The sequence below is a fragment of the Sceloporus undulatus genome, chromosome 9 (genome assembly GCF_019175285.1).
Source record: "Sceloporus undulatus isolate JIND9_A2432 ecotype Alabama chromosome 9, SceUnd_v1.1, whole genome shotgun sequence".
Taxonomy (NCBI): domain Eukaryota; kingdom Metazoa; phylum Chordata; class Lepidosauria; order Squamata; family Phrynosomatidae; genus Sceloporus; species Sceloporus undulatus.
In genome coordinates this window covers 15,890,995-15,917,040 of record NC_056530.1, presented here as the reverse complement: position 1 = coordinate 15,917,040, position 26,046 = coordinate 15,890,995, and the positions used below count along the sequence as shown (strand labels likewise).

General features: G+C 40.4%; 1 protein-coding gene across 1 annotated transcript; it reads left to right on the top strand.

Annotated features, from left to right (window-relative positions):
* The first annotated feature begins 270 nt into the window (after positions 1–270).
* Positions 271–23,248, top strand: RLF (RLF zinc finger). The gene is made up of 8 exons (XM_042440230.1): positions 271–567; positions 9,761–9,915; positions 11,321–11,402; positions 12,754–12,886; positions 14,077–14,279; positions 15,753–15,889; positions 16,786–16,927; positions 17,906–23,248. Exons 1-8 carry the CDS (start codon positions 415–417, stop codon positions 22,676–22,678), a joined length of 5,778 nt encoding a protein of 1,925 aa, XP_042296164.1. The 5' UTR covers positions 271–414; the 3' UTR covers positions 22,679–23,248.
* The last annotated feature ends 2,798 nt before the right edge of the window (positions 23,249–26,046 follow it).

Sequence of the window (26,046 nt, the reverse complement as noted above, 5' to 3'; positions counted from 1 at the left end):
ATTATTAAATAATAAATAATAATTCTAAGTCCTAATAAAAACGCTAAAAAAATGAGGATCGTGTGAGTCGTTGTCGCTGCAGCATCACGGCTAGAGCGCTTTTTGTTTGTGTCTCTTCAGCCGTCGACGTCATCCTCCCAAAGAAGCCCCGCCCCAGCGCCTCATTGGCCCTCGCGAGGGAAAAGAGGAAGCAAGCCCCTCCCCGCGCGATGTGTTGACGTCATCGCGCCTTAAAGGGCCAGGCGACCAATAGGAGGTGCTGGAGGGATCGGAAGTGCGCGCGGGGCGGGAGCTGAGGGAGGGAGGTCACGTGACGCCGTCCCGCTCCGATGACGTCGTCGGGCGCGCGCGCGGGGGGAGAGAAGAGAGGTCACGTGATCGGCTGCTGCCTACGCGCGGAGGGGCCGGGTGCAGATGGCGGACGCCGAGGCTGACGCGGCCCTGCGGCCGGAGACGCCGCGCTTGGCGGCTGCCCTCCGCTCCCGCCTCGGTCAGCTGCAGGAGGAGCTGAGCGTCAGCGCCGGGGCCCAGGCCTCCTCGGGCGCCTTCTGCCGGGAGTTCTGTCAGGTGAGGAGGAGGAGGCCCAGGCCTCCGCGAGGGGAGTGGAGCGGAGTGGAGGGCCTGCTCGCTCCTTCCTTCCTTGGCGCTCTGGGCTTCTTGAGGGAGATGGCCGCTCAAGGGGCTAAAGGCCAGCCGTTGCCTCGCTGCGGAGGCGGGGCTGAGAGGGATCCTCCCCGGGGGACATCGGAGCCAGGCTTCTTCGATGAGGGCCGCTGTTCGTGCCGCCTTTTATGTTTGTGGCAGTTGCAGCGTCGCAACAAGGAGCCTCACGCACGCGCCGCCCCTTCAGCCTCAGGCTGCGTCCACACTCGAGAGAGAACCCGGTTTGGAACCGCTTCAACTTGTTGTTTGGCTCACCGCTATGGAATTCTGGGAGTTGGAGTTTGTTGTGGGCCCAGAGCGGGGCAATGTGTGTTTGTGTTCTCAATAGTCCCTTGTAGGACTGACCCAGGGCAGTTAAGTGGTTTCGAACTGGGTTATTTCCGCAGTGTGTTTCGGACCTATGGCTTTTGAGTGTGGGATCTCTATAGATGACTTAGAAGCTAGTCCCAGAAGGGTCTCTTCAGATAAGCTTACTTTGTACTGATAGAGAACTGCTTGGAAGGAGTCAAGAAGCCTGCTATTAATGCCTGCAGAATCCATGTCTTCTGAGGATCTGTGTGTATTGCTTTCCAAATGGCATGGTCACAGGTTACATAGGGCTGATATGGGGACGGTGCGTGCAACCCTTTGGGCCACCCAGTTGCATCCCCTGAGGAGATGCCATTGGTACATGCAAGGAGACAAATTGGCCAGCCTTCTTTTCATGCGCCTTCATGTTCAGCCCATCCTGAACAAAGCTGTCAATGAACCCAGAAAGGTGACCAGGAGTGATAATCTAGTCTGCTTGCCTTCAGTCATTCCAGAGCATGTTTACCTTTATGATAAGGCCATAATAATTTGAATTCTTCATCAAAATGCTGTTGTAGCGCCGTCTCCGCATTATGTGCTGTTGTTTATATAGCGTCATTTAAATCATATGATGGTTTAGAAATAGCTAGATGGCAAGTTTTTGCACATAGGAAGGGTTATAGTCTAGAACAGTGGTTCCCAACCTTCCTAATGCCTTGACCCTTTAATATAGTTCCTCATGTTGTGGTGACCCAAACCCATGAAATTATTGTCATTGCTACTTCATAACTGTAATTAAATAGGTGTTTTCCAATGGTCTTAGACAACCCCCATGAAAGGGTCATTTGACCCCCAAAGGGGTCCCGACCCACAGGTTGGGAACCACTGGTCCAGAACAATGATGGTGAACCTATGGCACGCGTGCCAGAGGTGGCACTCAGAGCCCTCTCTGTGGGCACATGTGCCATCACCCCAGCACAGAGTTTGCCAGAGTATGTTACTAGAAAGCCAGAGGGATATGGCACTTTGCAATAAATAAGTGGGTTTTGGGTTGTAGTTTGGGCACTCAGCCTCTTAAAAGGGTCACCATCACTGGTCTAGAAATAGATGTAGGATAGGGAACTGTGAGAGCCAACATGGTGTAGCGGTTGAGCATTGAACTAGTGTGGCCCTTCAGTGCAACTCTGTTGTCAACATCTGCCAGTTGTGTTGGAGGAGCTATAAATGCCTAGAATGCTCTCTTCAGGAAGCTCTAGGTTCTCCATAACTTCTGGCGTAAGTTGACCATAGATTCACAATGGAGGAGCAGACATTCCTAGAGAGACATCTGTGGACATTCAAAGCCATAAATGTGGAGGGCAAGAAGGTACTACTCTGGAGACCAGGGTTCAGTCTCAGCTCAGCCTTGGAAACCCAGTGAGTGACCATGGGCAAATCCCACTTGTTCAGCCTCAGAGAAAGGCACAGACAAAGCTCCTCTGAACAAATCTTACCAAGAAAACTTCATGATAGAAGTTGGAAACAAGTTGAAGGTAGACATGGTACTTCATGATAGAAGCTGGAAATTATGTGACACAACAACTCCTTGACACAAGGAGTGGTCCACAACAACAACGGGAAATGTAACTGGGGTAAATGGGTATTTATTAAATAGTGAGATATTTGGATATCATGGGTGGGATATAAGTAAAAATAAAATGAATGCATTCCACCTTTTTAAAAATTAATTCAAGGTGGTCTAAATGCTTTGTGGCCTTTCAAGTTTGTCTTCATAAGAAAGAACCTAGAGGTGGGTCAGGCTGAAAAGGAACGATGCTTTTCTTTTGCACTAGATTACTGGGATTAGCTTGTTCACATAGAGATTGTAGTTGTATACATAGATGCTTGGTATAGTAAAAGCACACTTTATTCATACAAAATCTGCAAATAGAATTTATATTTAAATTTATTTAAAAAATCATTAAAATGGTATTGCAAGTACAGTAGTCAGTAATTTATTTGGTTGTTGTGCATGTTTACGAGGCGAAGAGAAAAGATTAAAAATAAAACGAATAGAAGCTATCAGCATAAGTCAAATACATAAAATCGTTATGTCCCTATAGTCTTCCTCTGGGTCTTTAGTACTCCATAGTGTCAAGCAGATAGAAAATACTCATTCACACAGAGAGACTTGAGAAAAGAAAATCAAGGCCACAATTGCATTCATTTAATATTGTACATAGCAACTTAAGCAATTTATTCATTCTAAAAACAAAATTATCTATTATCCATTTTTCCCAATTTTCAAGCTAGGAAGGGTTTCAGAAATACTGTACATTATTTTTTTCCTGATTTTTTCCTATCTTTTTTGGGGGGTGGAGGGACTTCACATCTGTAGTTCACATGTGAACTGTCACATTGCAGATTTGCTCAAAGGAATCACTGGCCTCAGACTGCCCAAAAGGCTGATCCAGGGGCACATGATGCACACCCCCGGATCACTCGGAGGCCGCGTTGGGGCTGCCTAACATGGCCAAAAACCAACTGCAAAAGGAGTAGTTTCTTATCTCTTACTTTTTGTAGCTTATTGAGGACTGTGGCAGCGGGTGGCATCTCATTGCCATGGTCCCAGGGCTATCAGGGCAGGAGCAGCCTCTGTCCGCTTCTACTGCCCTGTCTGTTTAAGCCCATAGAATCATTGAGTAGGATGAGATCACAAGGGCCATCAGGTCCAACCGCCTGCCATACAGCAACACAGAATCAAAGTACCCCCAACAGATGACCATCCGTCCTCTGTTTCAAAACCTCCAAAGAAAGAGACTCCACCACACTTTGAGGCAGTGTGCTTCATTGCCAAACAGTTCTTACTGTCAGGAAGTTCTTCCTAATGTTGAGGTAGACTCTCTTTCCCTATATTTGGATCCATTGCTCCGGGTTGTAGTCTCTGGAGCAGCAGATAACAAGCTTCCTCTGTCCTCAATATGACACCCCTTCAAATATTTGAACAGGGTTGTCATATCAGCTCTTAAACTTCTCTTCTCCAGGCTAAACATCCCTAGCTTCCTATGTTGCTCTTCATAGGGCATGGTTTCCAGACGTTTTGCCATTTTGGTTGCCCTTCTTGGACATGCGCCAACTTCTCAACATGCTTTTTGGTTTGAGGACTGTGGCAACGGGCGCAGCCCTGGTGACGGAGTGGTTAAATGCCTGCACTGTAGCCACTCGCTCACAATCTGCACGGTTGTGAGTTCAGTACCAGCCAACAGCTCAAGCTCAAGTCAGGCTTTCATCCTTCCAAGGTCGCTAAAATGAGTACCCAGCTTGTTGGAGGCAATTAACTTACAGTTGTAAACTGCTTAGGGAGTGCTTAAGTGCCCTGATAAGTGGGATAGAAATGTACTTGCTATTGCTATTGCTTGCTAATTGTGGTACCCAGAACTGGATGCAGTATTTCAGGTGAGTCCTGACCAAGCAGAATAGAGTGGCACTGTTATTTCCCTCAATCTAGACACTATGCTTCTAGTGATGCAGCCTAGAATTGTATTGGCTTTTTTAGCTATCGCATCACACTGTTGATTCAGGTTCAACTTGTGGTCTATAGGATTCCTAGATCTCTTTCACATGTATTCTTGTTATGCCGGGTGTCCCCCATCCTGTATTGCAGCAATTCTAGTTTAAGTTGAATTATGGTTTATTATTCCATGTCCTTTTCAGCTCTAGTGATTAAATGTAGTCTGAAGATACTGTATACATTTTACAGGCTACTTTTGATTCCCTATTTCACTTGTTGTGTGCCTTCAAGTCACTTCTAACTTATGGCAACCGAAATCTATAGTGAGGTTTTCTTATCAGGATTTGTTCAGAGGAGGTTTGCCTTTTCCTTCCCTTGAGACTGAGAGCATATGACTTTCCAAGTGGCTTTTGTAGCCAAGCTGAGAATCGAAACTTGGTCTCCAGTGTCACAGTACAACACTCAAACCATTACCATTTCTGATCACATAAATTTGTTTTTATGTGATCATTGGTACTGATTTTACATATTGCATAGTGTAAGTCTTGTTCCCTTTTCTTTTAAGATACCAGTTCAGATTTATAGCATGTGTAGAGTTACTGAAAGAGCCAGTGTTGTGTAGTGGTTTGAGTGTTGGAAAACAACTCTGGAGACCAGGATTCAAATATTTTACCATAGTCCTATGGTGGCTTTTGGGTCAAATATTGAGGCATTGAGACTCTTGATTCCTGCCGCTGATTTAGATTAAGCCAGTCTTGTGTCTTCCTGAGATTTTGGTGTAAAATGCCTATCAACCCCAGGTACCATGACCAGTAGTGGTGGACGTTTTGTCCATAAACATCTGTAGGACACTATCTTACTATTAGGAAAAGTAAAGTATAAATGAATACGTAGTATGGGAATCATAGAATTTAGTCTTAATCCTAGAATCATAGGTTCAAAACAGATGGACTAAATAGAGCGGCTTCTGGCTGCTTGAGGAGTGTGGTGTACATATGATGCACACCTCTGATGCGGCCAGAAGTTGCTTGGAGGCTGCCTGAAGCCGGCCTGAAAAGGAGTGGGGAAAAGCCATCCTCTGAAGGAGAGTCCTGTAATATCGAGAGATGAATCCTGGCATTAACTTTTTAGTGTCATACAGATGGCTAAGGCTTATGTAGATGCAGCCAGATGGATCTGAGTGTACACTGATGTTGAGCAGTGTTCAAAAGCACACAAGGCCTGGAGAGCCTTGAGATAGGAAGAGTAATTTTTGTGGGCTTATGTTAGAACGGCCTTGCAATGTACACAAGGGGCAACATTATGAGACTCTTCGAAGCAAAGAAGGCAGGAATCTGGGATTTTGGCACCACATGTGTTGCATTTCTTAAACTAGCTAGTTGAGGACATAGCTATTCATAAAGGGAGCCTTTAAAAAAGGGCAAAGCTTACTGGGCTGTAGAAGAAGTGAAGTCAGGAAGCTGAAGTAAACCAAGGAATAGGGTTGCCTAATAGTAATTGACTACAGCCAGAGTTCTCTACCTCTAACTCTAGGTTCTGAATGAGTGCAGGGATAGATAACCCATTTCTGTGAGTCACAGAGACCACAAAGAAGTAGCAGGAAGTTGGAATAAACTATTAGTTCTTGCAAAGAAGGGGAAAGAGCAGTGTACTGGAACCAGTGGTTTTTAGTTGGTCATAAATGATCTTGAGTTGGATAAGTAGCAAGGTGGCCAAGTATGCTCACAAGGCTAAATTATTTAGAAGACTCTATTTAGATAGATTTTCCTGCATGCAGATCTTGCTTTGTCCCCTCATACAAACATCCCATGTGCTCCTACTGAATCATCGGGCAATAACTTTGTCAATTGGTAAACAAACCGTGTGTTTCAGGTCACTTTTGGATGACCTTTTGGGAAGTTTGGGTGACACTTTTGGATCCCCTTTTGGGAAGTTCTGTCTCTCACAAAGATTTTCTTCTTTACCTGAACTATTCATTAGCTAGGTTAGGATATAGCCTCTGAGCATATGTAGATTCAAGTCATTAGTAAACTTTGGTTTAAATTGCAAGCTACTTGTGTTGTTTTTGAGTCAGTCTTAGTTCATCGACAAGCATAGTTAGACAAGAACACATTTCTGTTATTCTACTGGTTTAAAGCTAGATCTTAACAGGCTTAGCTTTGATGTTTTTGCAAATGGTGCTGAGTATGTTTCAGCAAAGGCAGCATGTGATGAAATAAAATAGTTGCACATTTTAAATAGCAAAAGGAGGGGGGTTTATGGTCAGAGTTCTCTATGTAGCTCTTCCAAGTTCCAAGTGAAGCACTGTGCAGATGCAGATAACTCATTTGTGTGAGTTCACAGATAATCACTTGAAGAACTAGTTACAGGTAAGCAGCCTGTCTCCCATTCTTTAACCACTTTTTGATCCATATGAGAGGTTTCTCTTCAAAATGTATCTGGTTAATTATGGGATGAAACCCAGTTGTTTCTCTCTCATCATGTGTCGATTTTGGACTAGAAGGTGTTTCTGCCAGTGTTTGTAGAAAGGTCTATTGATTAGCCCTTCGGCCATTTCAAAATAACACTAAAACAAGTAAAACACACTATAAAATCCTATAGAAATCCTATAGCAATTAGAAAAGAGCTAAAACGTAATAACACAGAATCTGAAATGTATATAGAGTACCATATGGATGTCATATAACAAGAAGATGTTTCTGCCGGTGGAATGGGAAGATAGTGGTAAAGGAATGTGGGGGAGTGTTTATAGCAATAGCAAGTACATTTCAAAGGCTTTGAAGGCCTCTGTTATTGCTAAGGATGGCAATGAGCACAACTAAGCTAAGCCTTTCTGGGAAAGAAGAAAATTCAACCAAATCAGCAATTGTTTTGAGACTGATGTAATGTTTAATCTGCCAATTTTATGGGATAGTGTTAATGCCCTTCAAATGCTTTTATTAGCTGTGTGTGTGTCCTTGTTTCTTCAGTTCTGTCCAAAGATGCCTTACTACACCTGGTTCTTCCTTGTCTACTCAATAAAGCTTTCTGATAATCCACAGAAGCCTGGTTGAGTCTGAGAGACTTACACTAGTTCTGACAAGTAGTTGCTTTGTGTGAGTTTGTGGATGCCCACTAGGTTTTTGACTTGAGAAAACTCATAAGCTGTGGTGTGAACCCCTGGCTTGTTTGCCATGTGAAGCCAAAAGTCCAGTGTCCTTTTAAATACGGAGATGTGGCAGTTAAAAACTGTTAATTACCCGTGCAGTGTTGTAATGTAACTAGGAAATATTGCTTGTAATTGCTAAGTATATAATACTTATATATGGGTTTTAGAAGAAATGAGAAGAAATAGAAATAGAATATGAGTAAAGCTTGCTGAGAAGCCAAGTCATATCATCAGCATTTTGGAAATTTTGGTTAAAATCAGCCATTGGGTGGGTAGTATAAAGAGGAGCCACTAACTTAACTGTTTTCCTAACCTAACCCCTCCCCAAGATGCAGTTAGCAACAGAAAGATGGCAAAACAGGTCTGTTACAGGTGCCACATATGTATTAGAAAGCTTGATCAACCACTTCAAAGTTATTAGGCTTTGGTATGACTTACATTTTTCAATAAAACACAATTTTTTACTGCTTATTATTCCTGTTAAATCTGAATATTTGTAGACTATACATAATAAAACATACTGGTCTAACAATGAACAATTGCCAATCAAGTGTTAAAGTTAAGATGTTTAAATTCATACAGTCATTCTTCCAATAGGAGAATTGGAAAATAATAATAATAATAGCCAGACTCTTTAAAAATATGAATCCATTTTTAAAAACTAGGAGGGTTTTTTAAAAAGTTGTTTGGTTTAAACCAAGGTTTAAGCCCACTTTGTTTAAACCAGCCAACTCTGGGTCATTTGTATCCCACATAGGTTGGCTCTATGTTGTCTTTGCATATATACCATGTGGAGCTCAATTCTGTGGAGTCCAGCTGTGTTTGGCAGAAGCCCTGCTTAGTTTGTGTCATTTGTTCTGAAAGTACAGATGCCATGTGTTCTTTCAGCAAGATTGGTCTTTTCAAACAGTACTTTTCAAACATGTGGGCCGGATACAATTCTCTGTCCATCATGCAACCCTACCCTCTGGAACTGTGAAAAAGCAACCGTTCCCCTTTAGCAATGCCATTATTAAAAACAATGCAGGTTTGCAAGCAAATCGATGCCCCTGGAAGCCTCCGAGAAGTCTTCTTGGGAGCGTGTGCCTTGTTTAAAGTTGGGGGGGGGTGATACACATTTAAGTTAAGACACAACCATTGTTTTGCCGCAGATCTGGCAGTATTGGGATGTGCATGTGGCCCTTGGTAGTTCAGGTGAATAAGTAGTCTTTTAGAAATTGCTCGTGCCTTCTCAACAAAGTAAAATTCCAATTCCCATATGGAAAAGCTTAGATGAGTGATCGAATCCACACTTTTAAAACATTACTTTATGTGAATTTTCATGGTGGATTGTTACTTTGGGCTGTAAAGATTGTTTGAGTGCAATATTGTGGCTACAGTACACTGGTAAACAGAGCTTCCAGTCCATGGCGGTATTCCATTTTTGTGGCACTAAAACCCTTTAATGAACAGTATTAATTAATATTAGTTTTTTTAATAATATTAATATTAATTAATGGGAATTTTCTTTTGATAATTATTGATTTAAATGTAATATTTTGTGTTATTCTTTGTTATTATTGAATTGTTATGAAGTTATTATTACTATTATGATTTACTATGTATTGCTATGTTATATTGTTTTATTATTTTCATGTTTATTGTTATTGCTTTGTATTCTCCCCAATGTTGTAAGCCGCCCGGATTCCCAGTGATTGGGCAGGATATAAATAAAAATCCTATTATTAATAGGGTCCAAACAGACAGGCCAAAATAATGCTGCTTCGGGTCACTTTGGAGGTATGTTGTTTAAATGTTGCATGCATCCTAAGAGGGCAGAAGCCATGCCAAAGCCATGCTCCAGTCCTAAGAACTAGAGCACGGCTTTGGCGCAGCTTCTGGCCTCTTAAGATGTGTGTCATTTAAACAGCATACCACCAAAGTGTCCCGAAGCAGCTTTATTTTGGCCTGTCTGTTCGGGCCCAATACAATAGTATTAATTAATATTAGTAGCTCTAATTTAGGAGGAGACACAAAGTATAAAGTGACAATCTGCTACTTAGTCTTTTCTTCTGAGACAAGCTGCAAAGTTTAATTTCCTCAGCATTTAATTATACCATTGCTTTCAATGGGATTTTTTTTCTTTTTGGAGTTTATGAAAAAATTATCCTATTATTTGTTTCCTTTTTTAGATATTGCTACAGTATGCTGGCAATCGGGGTGCTTCTGAGCACATTTTGCCTTTCCTGGAAGTTTATCGAGTTGCCATTCAAAGCTTTGCCAGTGCCCGACCGTACTTGACTACAGAATGTGAAGATGTTCTTCTGGTACTTGGCAGGCTAGTGCTGTAAGTATAGTTTGAGCCATTCAGTTTTAATGAAGAAATGTGTCATCTAGGAGAGCTTTGAAAACTGTCATGTCTACCTGTCCCTGAGCACCAGTGTGGTGTAGAGGTGGACTATGACTCTGGAGACCAGGGTTCAAATCCCTTCTCAACCATGGAACCCACTGTGGGTGACCTTGGGCTAGTTGTAAATGATTGGAGAGCAGGGAAGGACATGGCTGGAGTATGCAGTCCATCCTCCTCCTCAGTTTGTCCTTGGCGAACAGCTATGAAATTTACCTGGCTTTGCTTTGATTTTTTGTGGTTGATTTCATTTACAATTTGAATGAAATAGAAGTTTGTTTAATCGCTGAAATCCTTAAAATTTGCTTCACACTGATTTAGATGGGAAGTGGACCAAATCCAGCAAAGTTTGGCAACTGTAAGAAAAAATGTAGGTTTGTGTAGCATGACTGATGAACACTTTACACTAGCATATATACATGATATAACTGGCAAGATTGCTAAACTTGCATAAGAGAGTTAGTTCTTTCAAACACAATACAGTATCACCTAAAAAGGTATAAACAGTCAGTAATTTAAGTAACTATTATGTACCTGAGTGATTTTCTTAGGTAAAATATGTTTTTGAGAGCTTGCTGCTGTAAACATGCCATGCTGTATGCCAACATCTATCTATCTATCTGTCTATAGAATTGATATGTTTCCTGCCTTTCTGCTGGCATGGAAACAGATCAGCAGACAGTGAATCCGTTTCAACAAGAGAGTTACTGTATGTGTTCCTTATAGCCAGCTTTTGTCAGTAGCAGCATCTGTATCCACTGAAGTTTCCAAGCAGTTTACAAAGGAAACCTCACTTAGAGAGTGTCACAGTAATTCATATAGGATGTAATTAAGGCATGCGTCACTCTATTCGGATCTGACATGTGCAGCTAGCACAATAGTCTTAGCTGTGCAAATGCACTTAGCAGCTGCTAAAACGTGGGCATCCTGGCTCAGATTTGTATGCCCAAGCTGCCAGCAGAATTCCAGAAGAATTCCAGAGGAATTGTAACCATACCCTGGACATGCTGAATCCTTATTCCCCCATCTTTCATCTGATCTGGAGCTCCTATGTCTTGTCTGGATTGAGTTTCAATTTGTTTGCCCTTATCCATTCCATTAACGACAGCAGACACCTGTTTGTCATTGAACTAGCTTATTTGGATTTAGATGAAATGGAAAGAGAGAGAGAGAGTTGAGTGTCCTAAGAGGAAGCATCTGAGAACATAGGCCCAAGTCTACAAAAGCTCATTCTAAAAACTTCTATCTTTCAGTTAATCAAAAAGGTGCTGCAAGATCGCTTTACATCAGAATACTAGTGAGACTGAATCCCAAAAAAGTTTATTTCTGTAACTTTTTATTTCAGGAGTTGTTTTGAACTACTTCTTTCTGTGCCTGAAAGCGAAGAACAGTCTGAACCATTGTTAAAGTTGTTTCAGTCCATACAGGCAAGTATATTTCATTTCCGTTCTGCTTTCGACTTTGTTTTACCTAGAAACTCTGTCTTTTCAAATTGTAATTAAAGAAACTGAGTTTTTAGAAAAGACATATGACAACTTTAATTGGTCTATTTTTTATTGAAGGTAATGTGTGAAATGAATTATGGGGGAAATATTGATAGGATTCAGGCAATTTACTCTCAGCAAATAGCAAAATGATTAATGAATGGGACCCTCATCTAAACTAGAGACAGGCACCAGACAAGTGTGCCCTTCGTCATTGCTGTTCATTTGGCTTTGGAAAATTCTAAACAGTATATGAATAAAGAAAAGGGAATAAGGGCAATTAAAATCAGGAAAGAGGAATTTAACCTCAAGGAATTTGCTGGTGACCTGGTTATATCAATGGAAAACCCTGGAGAAGGTAAACAAATTTGGTAAATATGCCAGTTTTAAGGTAAATAATCACAAATTTTTTTTAATAAAGAGTATAGATTCAGTAGAAAGGGACAAATTATTTAGGCAAACTGGATTTGAAATTGTTAATAAGATAAATATTTTGGAATAATTGTATCAGATAAGAATCAACAATTATTGTTGGGATAGTGTTAGCAAAGATTTAAGAAGATGACAGAATATCTGTTTGTCCATGTTAGGTTAGGGAAAATTTCAGCAATTAAAATTATTTGGTCTTATTTCAAACCATCCCAATAATTTTTTTTCAAATGATTTATTTACAATATAGCAGAAAGCTTTTAAAGGTAACTTGAAACTGTATTTGAAGCCTCTTGTCTGTCCTAATAAAAACAGTAGATTGTATTAGAGAGGAAAAGAGAATTAGATTTGGAAGATCATGAATGGGACGGCATAGCTATTTGTGGTATGGGAAAACCAAAATAAATGCAGAATTTAAAAATCAACAACTTATATGGAGAAACTGATTTTAGCACGATACTGGAAGACTAATAACATTTTTACTTGTGCAGAGTGGCTAGAGAAGATGATGCAGTTAGCTCATTTATACAAGTTAACAGATTTAATACCTATAGGATTTGATGGTTAAATAGGGCCAACTCAAGCTAAGCCTATGTACATGAAACATAGCTAAATCATAGATAATAATCAGCTTTGACTAGGAAGAAAGTGAAGATTCAAGGTGTAGATAGGTAATAGTTTTATGGAGACACGAGAAGCCAGAGGTGGTAGGGCTACCATAAACACTCTTTAAAACACTATAGAATATTCCGAAAGAGGCACTTTTTAGATTATTAAAAATAGCACTTCCTTGTACACAGTTCAGTAGCACAAATTCAATTCCAGTAGTGGTTTTAAAAATCTTTTATCTTTTAATCTCACATAGGATTCCCATAATGCTTTACTTGAATTTGGAGATAATAGCCTTGAAATTCTGGCTGATATCTGCAAGGAAGGTGTTTGGAAAAATCCTGTTTTTGTAAAGATTATATCACAGCAACGAGTAGAAGCAGAGGAAGGTAAGAGTTGAGACTGCAGCGCAGATGAAAGCTCATTGCCACACCAGTGCTATGATGTGAGCTGGACCTGTTCTTTTGCAGTGGGACAATTCTCTACTGAATAATTCAGCAAGTCTTCTTATTTCTTTATTTTATATCCCACTTTTTCCTCAGGGCTGGGATGCAAGATGGTATTCTGCATATAATATAAAAGGCTTCAGTTAAAAAAAAAAGAATTAAATTATACTATTTTTTTTAAAAAAAAGTTAAAAACATTGTTTTAATCATAAATAAACAGAAAATGTTTAATAAACACCTGCTTCAGTGGAAAAAAATCTGCTAATGGGAGGGTTAGCCTTGATTTCATTTGGAAGAGTGTTCCATAGTCTGGAAGCATCTGTCAAGCACATCCTTTTGTGTCCTTATGAAACATGAATATGAGCTTGGTATGACAAAGAAAAAAACCTTTCTTCAAAGATCTTGAGCACATTCTGATTCTTTCAGATAGACTGGACCCAAGTTATATAGGAGTGTAAATGTATCAGGATAGTTAAATGTTTCCTACAAGCAGTCTGGCTGTTGCATTTTGAGCCAGCTGCACTTTCTTTAAAGGCAGCCAGCTCAGTTATGAATTGTGCAGTTTGAATATGGGATATATGAAAGCATGTGTCAGTATGAACCAGTCAGACATTTCCAGCAGTGGCTGTAGCTCACACACTAGTTTTAACTGTACATATGTCCTCCGGGGCTACACTGAGAGCTAGAAGTCATGAGTACTGTGTTCTTTTATAGAACTGTGAGCTTAGCCTACTGCAATTGCTTTACCTGGTAATTACCATTAAAACAGTGAGGTGAGATGCATGGCCTTTATCTTCTTGGGAATCTGTACATTTCAGTGGACTGAAATCTTTTCCCTGTCATCCGTGCCCAGACCTTGCATTGTTATTCTTTTGTTTTAAACATGGCTTTTTAAGAAAAAGAAAAGAAAAAGATTGAACTATTTTTACAAATCATTGATGGCATTCAAAATGCAGTTAAATTCATCAGTAAAGGTTAACATACTGATTTCATCAACTTGAAATTTGGGTCCTAAAGTTCAGAGATCCTAGGAAAATAGGCTAAGTAGTCAGGTAATTAAACAGGTGCATCTTACCAAAATTTTTGTGATAAATTTATGCATACTAACATGTTGCCACTTTTTTCCCTTATAGTCAGTAAGCTAATCAAACGAGAAGGGCCTGCCTTTCTTCAGATGCGAATAAAACATTTAATGAAGACAAATTGCCTTCCCCAAGCTGCTTCCTTGTCTAAGCTGTGTAAAGACTCCACAGAAATTTCAGATACATCACCTTTTCTGCAAGCCTACATCACATGCTTGTGTTCCATGCATCCAAATGAAGAGTCCTTCAAAGAGGTGGGTAGGAAGTCGCTGTAGCTTGTTCCTAACAAGACAGAATAATATTTTTCTTGGAACAGTATGACCATTGAGTGATACCTGTGGCTAAATCTTTGAATGTGACAGGCAGATCCTAGCTCCTATTCTACTATTTAGGACAAGGGTGGGATCCCACCTCAACCCCCTCCTGATGTTGGAATGCAACTCCCAAACTGATTGTAAAGTTTTTAAGCGATTGCAAGCATAGAAATGACAGCAAATTGCACTGCTTCCAAAACTGCAAACAGCTTGCTTGTAATATAATAATTATTATTATAATAATTTTTTTTTGTATTTCCTGCCTCTCCCTGTGGATTGAGGCGGGATTACAACAAAGAATAAAAACCACAATACAATACAAAATACTGTATTATCTAAAAATACAATCAGTAAAACAACAACATTACTACCAATCACTAAAAAGGCCAAATTGTCACCAATTTTCCGTGCCATCAAGTCAGAATGGGAATGTTCTATAAAATCAGCTGTAAAAGATCAGGTGGATAGGCCCGCCAAAAGAGATCCATCTTAAGTGCCTTTTTAAAGGCTTCTAAGGTGATAATGAGATGGATCTCTTCCGGTAAGTTGTTCCATAATTTAGGGGCCGCAGCTGTAAACGCTTTATGGGAAGCTGTAGTTAGTCCAGTTTTCATATGTTCCAATAATTTCTTCCGTGATGTTCTAGGAGTGCGGGGTGGGTTGTGTAGGGAGGAGCCATAGGTAATTAAATGTAAGTAATTAAAAGGCATTTGTTTGCTTTGTTGTTGAAATAATTTTAGAGTAATTTTGAAAACTATAATTCATGGAGACCTCACATGATCTGGTGGGTCAATGCTTGTTCATTTGGTCAACAATCCAGATAGGTGATTACTATTCTTAGATTGATGTGACCAACAGCAGTAGATGTGAGGGCAAGTTTTTTTTGGTTCTGAGACTTTCAGGGAAATGTATAGACTGCCAAAAGTGCTGTAAGCCATAAAAACAAAACTGTTAGGAACTTCACTTCGGCTTTTGAGAAATGGGCATTTTTTATGTTAAAAAAATTCACTGGGGCTTTGTAAGCTGTGTACAAGGGGAATGGTTATTCCTGGAAGTTTTAAGTAAAAGCAGATTCCCTCCTCCTCCTTTTCCTTTTGGCCAGAAACTGAGTGGTCCTGTGAATATGGAGGAGTTGAGAATAATACTAATACAGTGTTGAGAGACTGGAAGGAGTGTCAAGGCCACTCTTTTTCCTCTGTTCTATAGATTAATAGAGCCAAACTGTTTTGTCATTTTTGGCTCTATTATACTATAGATGCCAGTTTATGAATGCTTTTTGGTGCACACAACAGAGCTTCTGAACTAATGTGCCAAAATAGGAATAGACTCTTCTTCAACCACTTTGTTTGTTCAAAAAGGAAGATCTCAATGAATGAATATTGATAACTTGACAGTGTTACCTTTTTTAAAAAGATTGCCAAGGTGGACTGCAAAGATATCCTCGATATGATATGTAACCTAGAAGCTGAGGGCCAAGAGAGTACTGCATTTATTCTTTGCACAACGTACCTCACTCAGCAGCTTCAAAGTGCAAGTGTATACTGCTCTTGGTAAGTGGTGAATATAAATATATTAAGTTTCTACATTTGTGGTTTTGCTGTTCTCTCACAAGTAAGCCATCTAGCTGGTGGATAATCAAATATACAGAAGCATGATAATGTTTCATTCTGTATAAATTGTTCTTAATTTTTTTGGTAGTTTAATTACATTTTAAACTATTGTATGAAATAAAAATTTACCTATGGCTCTTTTAACTGTTATAAGGTACCTAGAGCCATGGACTGGAAAGTAGGTGGGGGTGGCAAGAAGGATATTTTGGTATATTGTTTGCTGTATTGTTAAATCTGTGACTACATATTTTCCAGTTCTCAAGAACTAACAGGCAAAATGGTGTCTACAGCATCCATAGTTGGGGTTTTGTGCTGGGGCAAAATTAGATGCTGCACCTGCTGAAGTTGTGCAGCCACATGTAGAACCTGGGGTTCATTCAAATGACCCCCTGGAACATGATTGAGACATTTAGAACTGAACAGTGGAGAACATCAGACTTGCATATTTTCCCCTTGTTCAATTGGTGTGTTTGTGATGGGGAGGAAACTGAGAAGCATCTGCTCCTGGTTAGTATGAAAACGGTAAAAATGAGGCTTGGAGAACAAGGCTGTTTCAGTTTCAGAATAATTGAGTGTGTCCTCATATGGGGTCAAAAATTTTGGGAGAAAGAAGGCACTATTACATCTTCCATTGCTGAGACCAGAATCTTTATCAGTATCTGTGTTAATTGGATTCTTTTCCATTGTTTTCCAGTTTTCTGCAAGCCTGGAATCCTACTGTATTGTGTGCTATAGAATTGGCTGAACTGTAAAATGTCATATATCTGAACTACCTTGCATCCTCTTTCCAATCACCTGATTAGTTCAAACACACTCTCTTCTCTCTCTTTCTCTAGGGAACTGACTTTATTTTGGAGCAAACTGCAAAGAAGAATTGACCCATCTTTAGACTCTTTTCTGGAGCGATGTCGGCAATTTGGCATTATTGCAAGAACGTTGCAGCACTTGTTCTTTCTGATAAGAGTCATCCAAGCTGAAGTACGTGCTTGTTTGTGACGTGCTTACTGTTTTTAACTGTCTTTGGAAGAAAGAAAGAATCACAAAAATAACCTATATATTTTCTGAAAATACACAAATAGAATAACTTGGTGATATATTCTGCTTTAGTCATCAGGGTAGACTTCATTGGCTGAAGACTGTCATAAAATAAATTGGATTCATTTTGTGTTGGCCTTCATAAATGTTTATTTGCTGTAGACCAGAGTAGATCTTCCTTCTAGTCTCTATGCACTATCTTGTAGTTTTTAGCCTCAGCTACAACTGTAAAGTCGAGGCTTTCATGGCCGGCATCCATAGTTTTTTGAGGGTTTTTCGGGCTATGTGGCCATGATCCAGAAAAGTTTCTTCCTGACATTTCACCAGCATCTGTGGCTGGCATCTTCAGAGAATGCCTTGCCTGGAAAAATTGGGTGTATATATACTGTGTGAGCCTGGGAATGCAGGGGTGATTTGCATGTGTATTGTTCTGTGCTGATGGCTGGCCTCAGCCTGGGAGGCTAATGCAAACGAGGATTAATGTCTGCTAATTGGTGATCATTATCTGCTGGGAAAGCCCCTGACTCTGAATGGTTTCCCGTTTGCATTTGCTGAGTCCTTATTTTGCTATTCCTCAGGACTGGTAGGGATTATTTCGAAATGTGATTTTATTGTAATTTGCATTTTGTTGTTGTTTTCTGTTATGTAATCCACCTTGATTCCTTTGGGAAAAGGCAGAATAATAATAATAATAATAATAATAATAATTATTATTATTATTATTATTATTTCCACTATAATAACTTCTAGACTTACAACCTCAAGATAGAGCAGCCTGATTATTGGATATAATATCTGGATTAGTGTCTACAGATCCCTTCCCCCCCCCCCCCAAAGTATTGCCTGAACAATATGATTTCTAAAGGGAAAAGTTAAAATAATGTATACTTTTTCTCTCCCCCTCCCCTATTTTTCTATTAGGCAGAAGAAGCAGGCTTGGCTGTCTCAGTTTTATTATGTGTACGAGCTCTGCAGCTCAGATCAAATGAAAATGATGATATGAAGACCTCTGTATGCAAAACAATTGCATGCCTTCTGCCAGAAGACCTTGAGGTTAGAAGAGCATGCCAGCTCACTGAATACTTGCTTGAGCCAACAGAAGAAGGATACAATCTGCTAGAAGAGCTCTACCTGCTACCAGATCAGAAGTTTGATGAAGAAACTGCACCCGTTCCAAACTCACTCCGTTGTGAGCTCCTGTTGGCTTTGAAAGCCTATTGGCCATTTGATCCAGAATTTTGGGACTGGAAGACTTTGAGACGACATTGCCTCAAATTGTTAGGAAAAGAAGTTTCTGAGTCAGAGGATGATCTGAGTTGTAATGAGATGTCATTCAATGAAACTGAACTGCTGGATAGTCTCCTGAGTGATTGTGAAGAAGGAAAGGAAGACAACAATTTTGAAGGTCTAAATCAGCCCAAAGAGAGAGTGAGGATCAAAAAGCCAATTGGCTCCTCAGAGAGATACCAGAGATGGCTTCAGTACAAGTTCTTCTGTGTCATTTGCAAAAGGGAGTGCATAGAAGCCAGAATACTCCACCATTCTAAGATGCACATGGAAGATGGTGTTTTTACATGTCCAGTGTGTATTAAAAAGTTCAAGAAGAAGGATGTTTTTGTGAGTCATGTAATGGAGCATGTGAAAATGCCTCCTAGCAGAAAATACCGTGCAAAGAAGAAGATGCTGATAAAGAAAGAAAAACTGAAAAAGAGCAGTCTCTCAAGGCTTGCGTCTTCAGCATTTGGAAAAAATCAGCCATTGAAAATAATTCCATGTGCAAAACCCAAAATTGATCCACAAGACTATGTTACATTTAGCAAGCTAGAAAATTGCCACCTGCAAGACAGAGACCTGTACCCATGCCCAGGCACAGATTGCTCCAAAGTTTTTAAGCAGTTCAAGTACTTAAGTGTTCACTTGAAAGCTGAGCACCAAAACAATGATGAAAATGCAAGGCATTACTTGGACATGAAAAACAGGCGTGAGAAGTGTTCGTATTGCAGGCGACATTTCATGTCAGCAGTCCATCTACAGGAACATGAGCAAGTACACAATGGACCTCAGCCTTACATGTGTGTATCTGTGGGTTGCTATGCTAGATTTAGTTCTGTGAATGAGCTGCTTCATCACAAGCAGCAGCACGATGATCTGCGTTATAAATGTGAGCTCAGTGGCTGTAATATTGTTTTCAGTGACTTGGGACAACTCTACCACCATGAAGCCCAGCATTTTAGAGATGCATCATACACTTGTAATTTCCATGGCTGTAAAAAGTTTTACTATTCAAAAACTGAGTTTACAAATCACCTGTCAATGCATATTTCAAATGGTGAAATGAAAGAGGTGTCAGTTAAGCATGAGGATGATGTTTCTGGGGATAGTCTTGCCTGCCTTTCAGGTTCTGCAGTGGTTGAACAAAAAGATCCTCCCCATCTCCATGAGAGTCTTAGTTTGCCTTCTGGATCTACAAATACAGAAGGAATCCTGGAAATTAAACAAGAGCCTTTATCTGATGGAGAGGTCGATGGTAAAAGTAATGGTAGTGTTGGAAGCAATATTGACTCCTTAGCCAATGAGAATGAAATGATCTTACTGACTGAAACAGTTGATTGTGGCCAGGCAGATCCTCAAGTTTTATTACCCCATGAGAAAGTCTTCCATCCATCCAATTTAAAAGAGCGATATTCTAATGTGGCTGTCTACTTTGATGGGAAAAGATTTACTTGTGGATTTGAAGGCTGTGGATCAACATACAAAAATTCAAAGGGTATGCAGAAACACCTTCGAAGGGCTCATCCATACCATTTCAAACCTAAAAGGAAGTATAGCCTGAAGACTAAAGATATTAGTCAGTTCAATGAAAGTCTGCAGGACTTCTCTGCTGGAGAGATTAACTCAGAGCTCCACCATCATTCAGATACAAACACTGATTCTCCAAACATCATAGATTATAATACAAGCTCTAATAGCAAAAGCTATGTAAAGGAGGAACCTTGTCCTTCTTCCCCAGAAACATCCCTTTTTGAACATTCTAAAGCATCAAGTACAGAAGATGCAATGTTGGAGCTTCTCTTGGGCTTGAAGCATTTAAGTTTAACGAATTCTAGTGGTCATCTTGGAAGTTCTTCCAGGTTTTTGCAGTCATACTCATCCAAGTGCCCCAATTCTGAAGATGAATCTACCTCAGACCATTTCTTTGAAGAACACAAAGGCAAACTACCATATCAATATCTTACCCAGTTGGCAGCCAAGCCATTTTTCTGTGAGCACCAAGGTTGTACTTGCGAATTTGTGACCAGAGAAGCGCTATTGACACATTATGTTAGAAAACACAATTATTCAAAAGAGATGGTGCTTCAGTTGAACATGTTTCAGTATCGATATTCACCTTTTAAATGTCATATTTGCCAAAGATCATTTACAAGGAAAACACATCTTAGAGTCCATTATAGAAACAAGCATAAACTTGGCAATTTGTCAGCAACTCAGAAACTGTTAGCTAATGAAAGTTTTGAGGATGGTGATTGTACTGAGGATATGCTGAACAGCAGCGTGGCATCAATGTCATCTTTCTATGCCAATACAGAGGAAGAACTTGATGACCAAGTTAAGTTTACTGGTGAACAGCCATGTCATCTTAAGAAAGAAGAGCTCAGTTCTGAAACAGATTTGGAATCTAGTGAAGAAGCAGAGAGTTGTGTAACTGGGAAACAGACAAAACTCTCTGCATTGGAAAGCCACCGAAAAGGACTAGAAGCACAAGAGGGGAGGGGAAGTAAAAGAACAGTTGCCAAAGGAAATCTATGTTACATTTTGCATAAATACCACAAGCCATTCCACTGTATTCATAAAAATTGCAGTTCTGCATTTACTAACCAGAAAGGTTTGATTCGTCACTACAGATCTGTACATCAGTATAACAAAGAACAGCTCTGTTTAGAAAAGGACAAAGCAAGAACAAAGAGGGAACTTGCCAAATGTAAAAAAATATTTGTTTGTAAAGATAAGGCATGCAGCAAGCGGTTCTTGTGTCCTAAATCACTTGCTAAACACTGCAGTGATTTTCACGCACTTGACCATGAAGAAGATTCAAAAGTGCTTTCTGAATCTGAATCAGTAAGATTCCCCTGTCATCACCCTCACTGCCCTGCTGCATTTTATTCCTTTCACAAATTAAAGCATCACCTGATGGAAGAACATGCTAAGGATGAAGACATAAATAAAGAAATTGAAATCCATTGTGATCTTAATGGGTGTAACAGAGTTTTCACAACTTACAGCCGTTATTCTCAGCATGTATATTTTCGGCACAGCGATTATGAAGGAGTCATGGGAGGTGCCAAAGAAAAAGGGAATCGCCTTCAAAATGAACACGAACGAAGCTGCTTGAAAGATCGATGTCTCAGGCATGATATGAGTGAGAAAAGGAGACAGATGAATGAGAAGATTGAGAAGAACAATAATAAAAATAAAGAAAAGCTATTGTATGATTTCAAAACAAGAGCAGAGGCCCTACAGATGTGCAGAGACAACTGCAACCAAACACAGTATCCATGCATGATTAAAGGGTGTCCCTCAGTAGTAAAACTGGAAAGCAGTATTGTAAGACATTATAAGCGTACCCATCAAATGGCCAGTGTTTATATAGAACAGCAGTATGAAGATCTTGTACTTTTTGTTGAATGTGGTACTGTGATAAACGATGCTTGTTTAGAAGAGCGTCAGGGTTCAAGTAAAGAAGCAAATTGTAACTTTAAACAGGATGTGATACTGCGCTCTGCATATCAGCATGGAAGGGAAGAGCTTCTTGGCCAGGCAGATTTTCATCATGAAAATGAAAGCAGTAAAAATAGATGTTCTGGGAATGACAAGACCAATGAGACTGGTGTCTTCTTGTGTACAGGCACTTTAAAACATATCCACAATCCCAAAACCAGATGTTTTGAAGGACGTAGTTTAGCAGATTCAGCTCAGCAGTGTAAAACAGATGGAGAATTTCCTGGACGGTGCCAAGACAGAAAGAGCGATGGAAAAGAGAATAACTCATCCTGCACAAGATCAGATACACAGTTATCGAGGGAGAAAGATAGTAGTGGCTGGCAGAATAAGTCTTTGCAGCCAAATGCTAGGAAGCTTCCCTCATTTGCTCCAAAAGACAAACTGGAGAAGCAGCCGGCACCTAAGCCCTTTGATATAAAGTCCTTCAAACCAATGGGTTTTGAGTCTTCATTTTTGAAGTTCCTTCAAGAAAGTGAGGCACGAGGAGATGATGACGACGACGACGATGACGATGATGACTCTGGGCATGAGTGGGAGCCAACTGAACAATCTGAAAGTAGTGGCATGGTAGAACAAAATAAAGACACAAAAAAGGATATGCCACAGAGCACGGCTAAATGTGAACATGTCCCAGCAGCAGCAACAACAACCATGTCAAAGAAGAACAGTGGCCCCAAAGCTGAAGGGCAGTTAAGAGGCGTACAGCCCCTCTTGTCAACAGACTCTCCCATCCCTTCTCTGGAAAACCTGAGGGCCATATTGGATAAGGCACTAACAAACTGTGGGGACCATGCCTTAAAGCAACTTCATTATTTACGACCAGTAGTTGTTCTTGAAAGATCTAAGTTTTCCACGTCCCTCATAGACTTCTTTCCAACAAAAAAACCAGATCATCTTTGTGTGGGAAGTTCATAATTGTTTGTGTTTTATTTAAAAGTAATAGAGACTGCCTCCACTACTGCTGTATGGGGAAAATTCTTAATTTGGTTCTTTGCAACTGTTGCTAAGGTTAGTTTAGACTGTTCAGTCCTATGAATGTATGGAGTCTGTCTACAGCAGCCTTGGTCTGTTTGTAATCCCCCAAAGGTTGTACTGCATCTCCCACCAGCCCTACCCAGAATGGTCAATACTGAGGAATAATGAGTGTCGCAGTCCAACAAGATACAGAGGGATGCAATTGCCTACTCCATGGTCTACAGTATTGGCTAACACAGTTTCCCTGTTAAATTAAGAGAGAGAGAATAGATATTTTGGTGCTACATAACAGAATATTGAGCGGGGGCTTCCTCTTGCAAAGTAAATGTGCATGATTGTATATGAAACAAGTACTTAGGGTACCAAGATTGGGATGGGAGGCGGGTGGGAGGATGAAGATCTTACTTGACTTGAATGTGCACCTCAGGGTGCTTTGTGTAACATATTGTACACTACAGCATCTTATATTTTTTGAGTTATGAGTTTCAATAAAATGAATTTTTCACCCATTTTGGTTGACTGTATAGTCAGGTGTACATAGCTTAAGACAAATTTGGTTTGTGTGTTGCCTATAGTAATTTTGATCCTAGCACATTACTAGCATGTGACTGTGTATTTATATCTAGGGATTCTTGGGGGGGGAGGTAACTGTCTGGAAAGCATTGCTATTGAAGAAAGAATTCTAGCAAAATAATTGATAAATTATGTCAAGAAGGAAATGAGTACTAAGCTAAAGACCTAACAATTCTTGATTGTGATAATAAGTGAGGGGTGGGGTTGTAACCAGCCCTAATTTGTTACAGACCTTAAGCTCTCCATATGTGAAAACAGATTAAATGTAGGTGGAATTGTGGAATAAATAGGATAGCCATTTTCTTCATCTAGCTCTTTTTCTGACTTTCTGTGTTCACAGTTCTGGATTTTAAGGGAAACATAGGAATACTAAGTGATGTGAATGTGTTGCATTAACGTCTAAAATTTTATCCTTTACTCTACTTCACCCCTGAAAATTAAGTCAGTCCTGAAGTCGAAAGGTCAGTTTAAGTCTTCAAGCAGTCCTTTGCAGCAAGGCATATGACTTGGCAATTTAATGTATTAGTGAATTGAATTGCCAATCTATTGTATTATTTGTTTATATTTAATCTTTCTTAATACTGATAACCATTATTAGCAGAATTTTCACAAAGCAGTTGTATCTTATCCAGACATTTTTATGGTTAACTAGTACCTATGACTTATAAGGCTGATCCTAATTTTTTTTATTAAAAAAATCCTATTAATGTACTAAAATATGCCCTTTCCTTGAGCAGTAACACATTCAGTGCTCTTGCATTATTTTTCCATAGGGTGCTGGAAGGATGATCCTCTTGGTTTCCCAGTCTAGTGTCTGCCTCAGCTCTTTGCAGATCTCATGGCAAGAGCTTACAGAGATTTCCTGTGCAGTGCTCATTAGACCTTCTCTTTTCTCTATTTTTAAAAAAAGGTCTGTACTGCTGTTTCCTCCATCTGTTATCCCTCTTCAGTCTCCTCCCCTATCTAACAGAGCCTTCTCCCCCTCCCCTCTGACTGAACTATGTGGCCATGCAATGGGAGAGGAGAAGTCAAGCATGTTGGGGTTCAGGACAGGAAGAGGATGCAGGGATTGGAGTTGGGATACTAGACATCACAGGAAGAACTCACTACCCAAGTGCCAACCCAGATGCCTTGGCAGGTTCGCCATCAAGTCTTTCTAGAGATAACTACAGCCTGAAACAGACAGGCAAAAAGTGTTGGCTTTGGGGGGCAGGCATCCAGATGACACATGCTCGCAAAAACGGCTAGAAGCTGCACTGAGTAGGGAAAAGTGGCACAAAATTGGAGTGGTGAAAAGCCGCTACTCCCACGGTCCTATATGGGACCGTGGCAGCGGCCTGCTTCCAGAGCAGCCCACCTGGTCACTGGTCCTGCACTGATTGGCAGTACCTCTTAGAATTGTCTTTAATTCCCATTGCTAGATGAAAGAAGTTATCTCAACAACAGGCAAGAAAACTTCTCAAAAGTCCAAGATCATTGAGTCAGCAGCATTTCTGTTTTAAGCAGTTTTTTCTTTACCAAGTTTCTTTTGTTACAGAAGTAATTCAATTCCAGTTGCCATAGCTGTCTATCATTGACATATGTGTTTATCAAAAATTGGATCAGGACAGCTTTAATCTAAGTTACTTTGGGAAAGGAGACAGTGTTCTGGAAAGCAAGAGCTGGAGATAATAGTCAAACTGGAGATAATAGTCAAACTAGAGGGAGCAAGGCAAATAGGGGGAAAACTGTACATAGGCAGCTAGGGGGGAATGTCCTATGGCAGTGATGGTGAATCTTTTAGGGACTGAGTGCTCAAATTCAAAGGCGTTCTGGCACCAGGTATTACCCAGGTGGGACTTCCAGGGGGCAGGACCTCTGGGGGCAGGACTTCCCCAGAGACAGCAAAAGGCCCAGGAGGGTGGGAGGGGGAAGAAGAGGGACAAGTGTGCATCTGCCCCTTCTCTTACTCCTGCCCTCCTGGGTTTTCAGCTGTATCTGGAAAGGTAGCTAAAGCATGGGAGAGCAGGGGAAGAGGAGGAACAGGCGCGCACCTGTTCTTTTCCCTCGTCCTCCCTTCTCTCTGTGTGAACTCCAAATGGCTTTGTGTGCCAGAGAGGACACACATGCCATAGGTTTGCCACCATGGTCCTGTGGTCTTCGATGTCTCTAGACTAATGCACAGAGTATGGGAAATAAGATGCATTTGAACTCCTAGCACAGCAAACCAAATACAAAATAATAGGCATCACTGAAACCTGGTGGAAATGTAGTGATAGAGGGGTATCATCAGGGATGTTTACACCTGTGAAGAGATCCAGGACTTAAATCCTGGAAACCAGGTGAAGAGCATATGGATAAAACTAAAAAGGGGAAGGAAACAGCAAACATGTTATTGTGGAAGCCAACTACAGACCCCCCAATTCAAGACTTTGAATCACGTCTTTCTAGAACACAAACACACACATGGAGACATGTAGTAGTGCTGGTTAATTTCAACAATCCTGATATTTGCTGGAAGTCAAACTCAGCCGAAATTTTAATGTCCAGCAAATTCCTCATTTGCCTGGCAGGCAGTTTAATTGTCCAAAAGGTGGAAGAGGCAACAAGGGGATCAGCTATTTTAGATTTGATCCTAACCAACAGGGATGATCTGGTTAGTGGGGTGGAAGTGGTGGGATCCTTAGGTGGGAGTGATCAGGTTCTCCTGGATTTTGTGATATAGTCGAATGGGGAAGCCAAGCATAGACATGCAT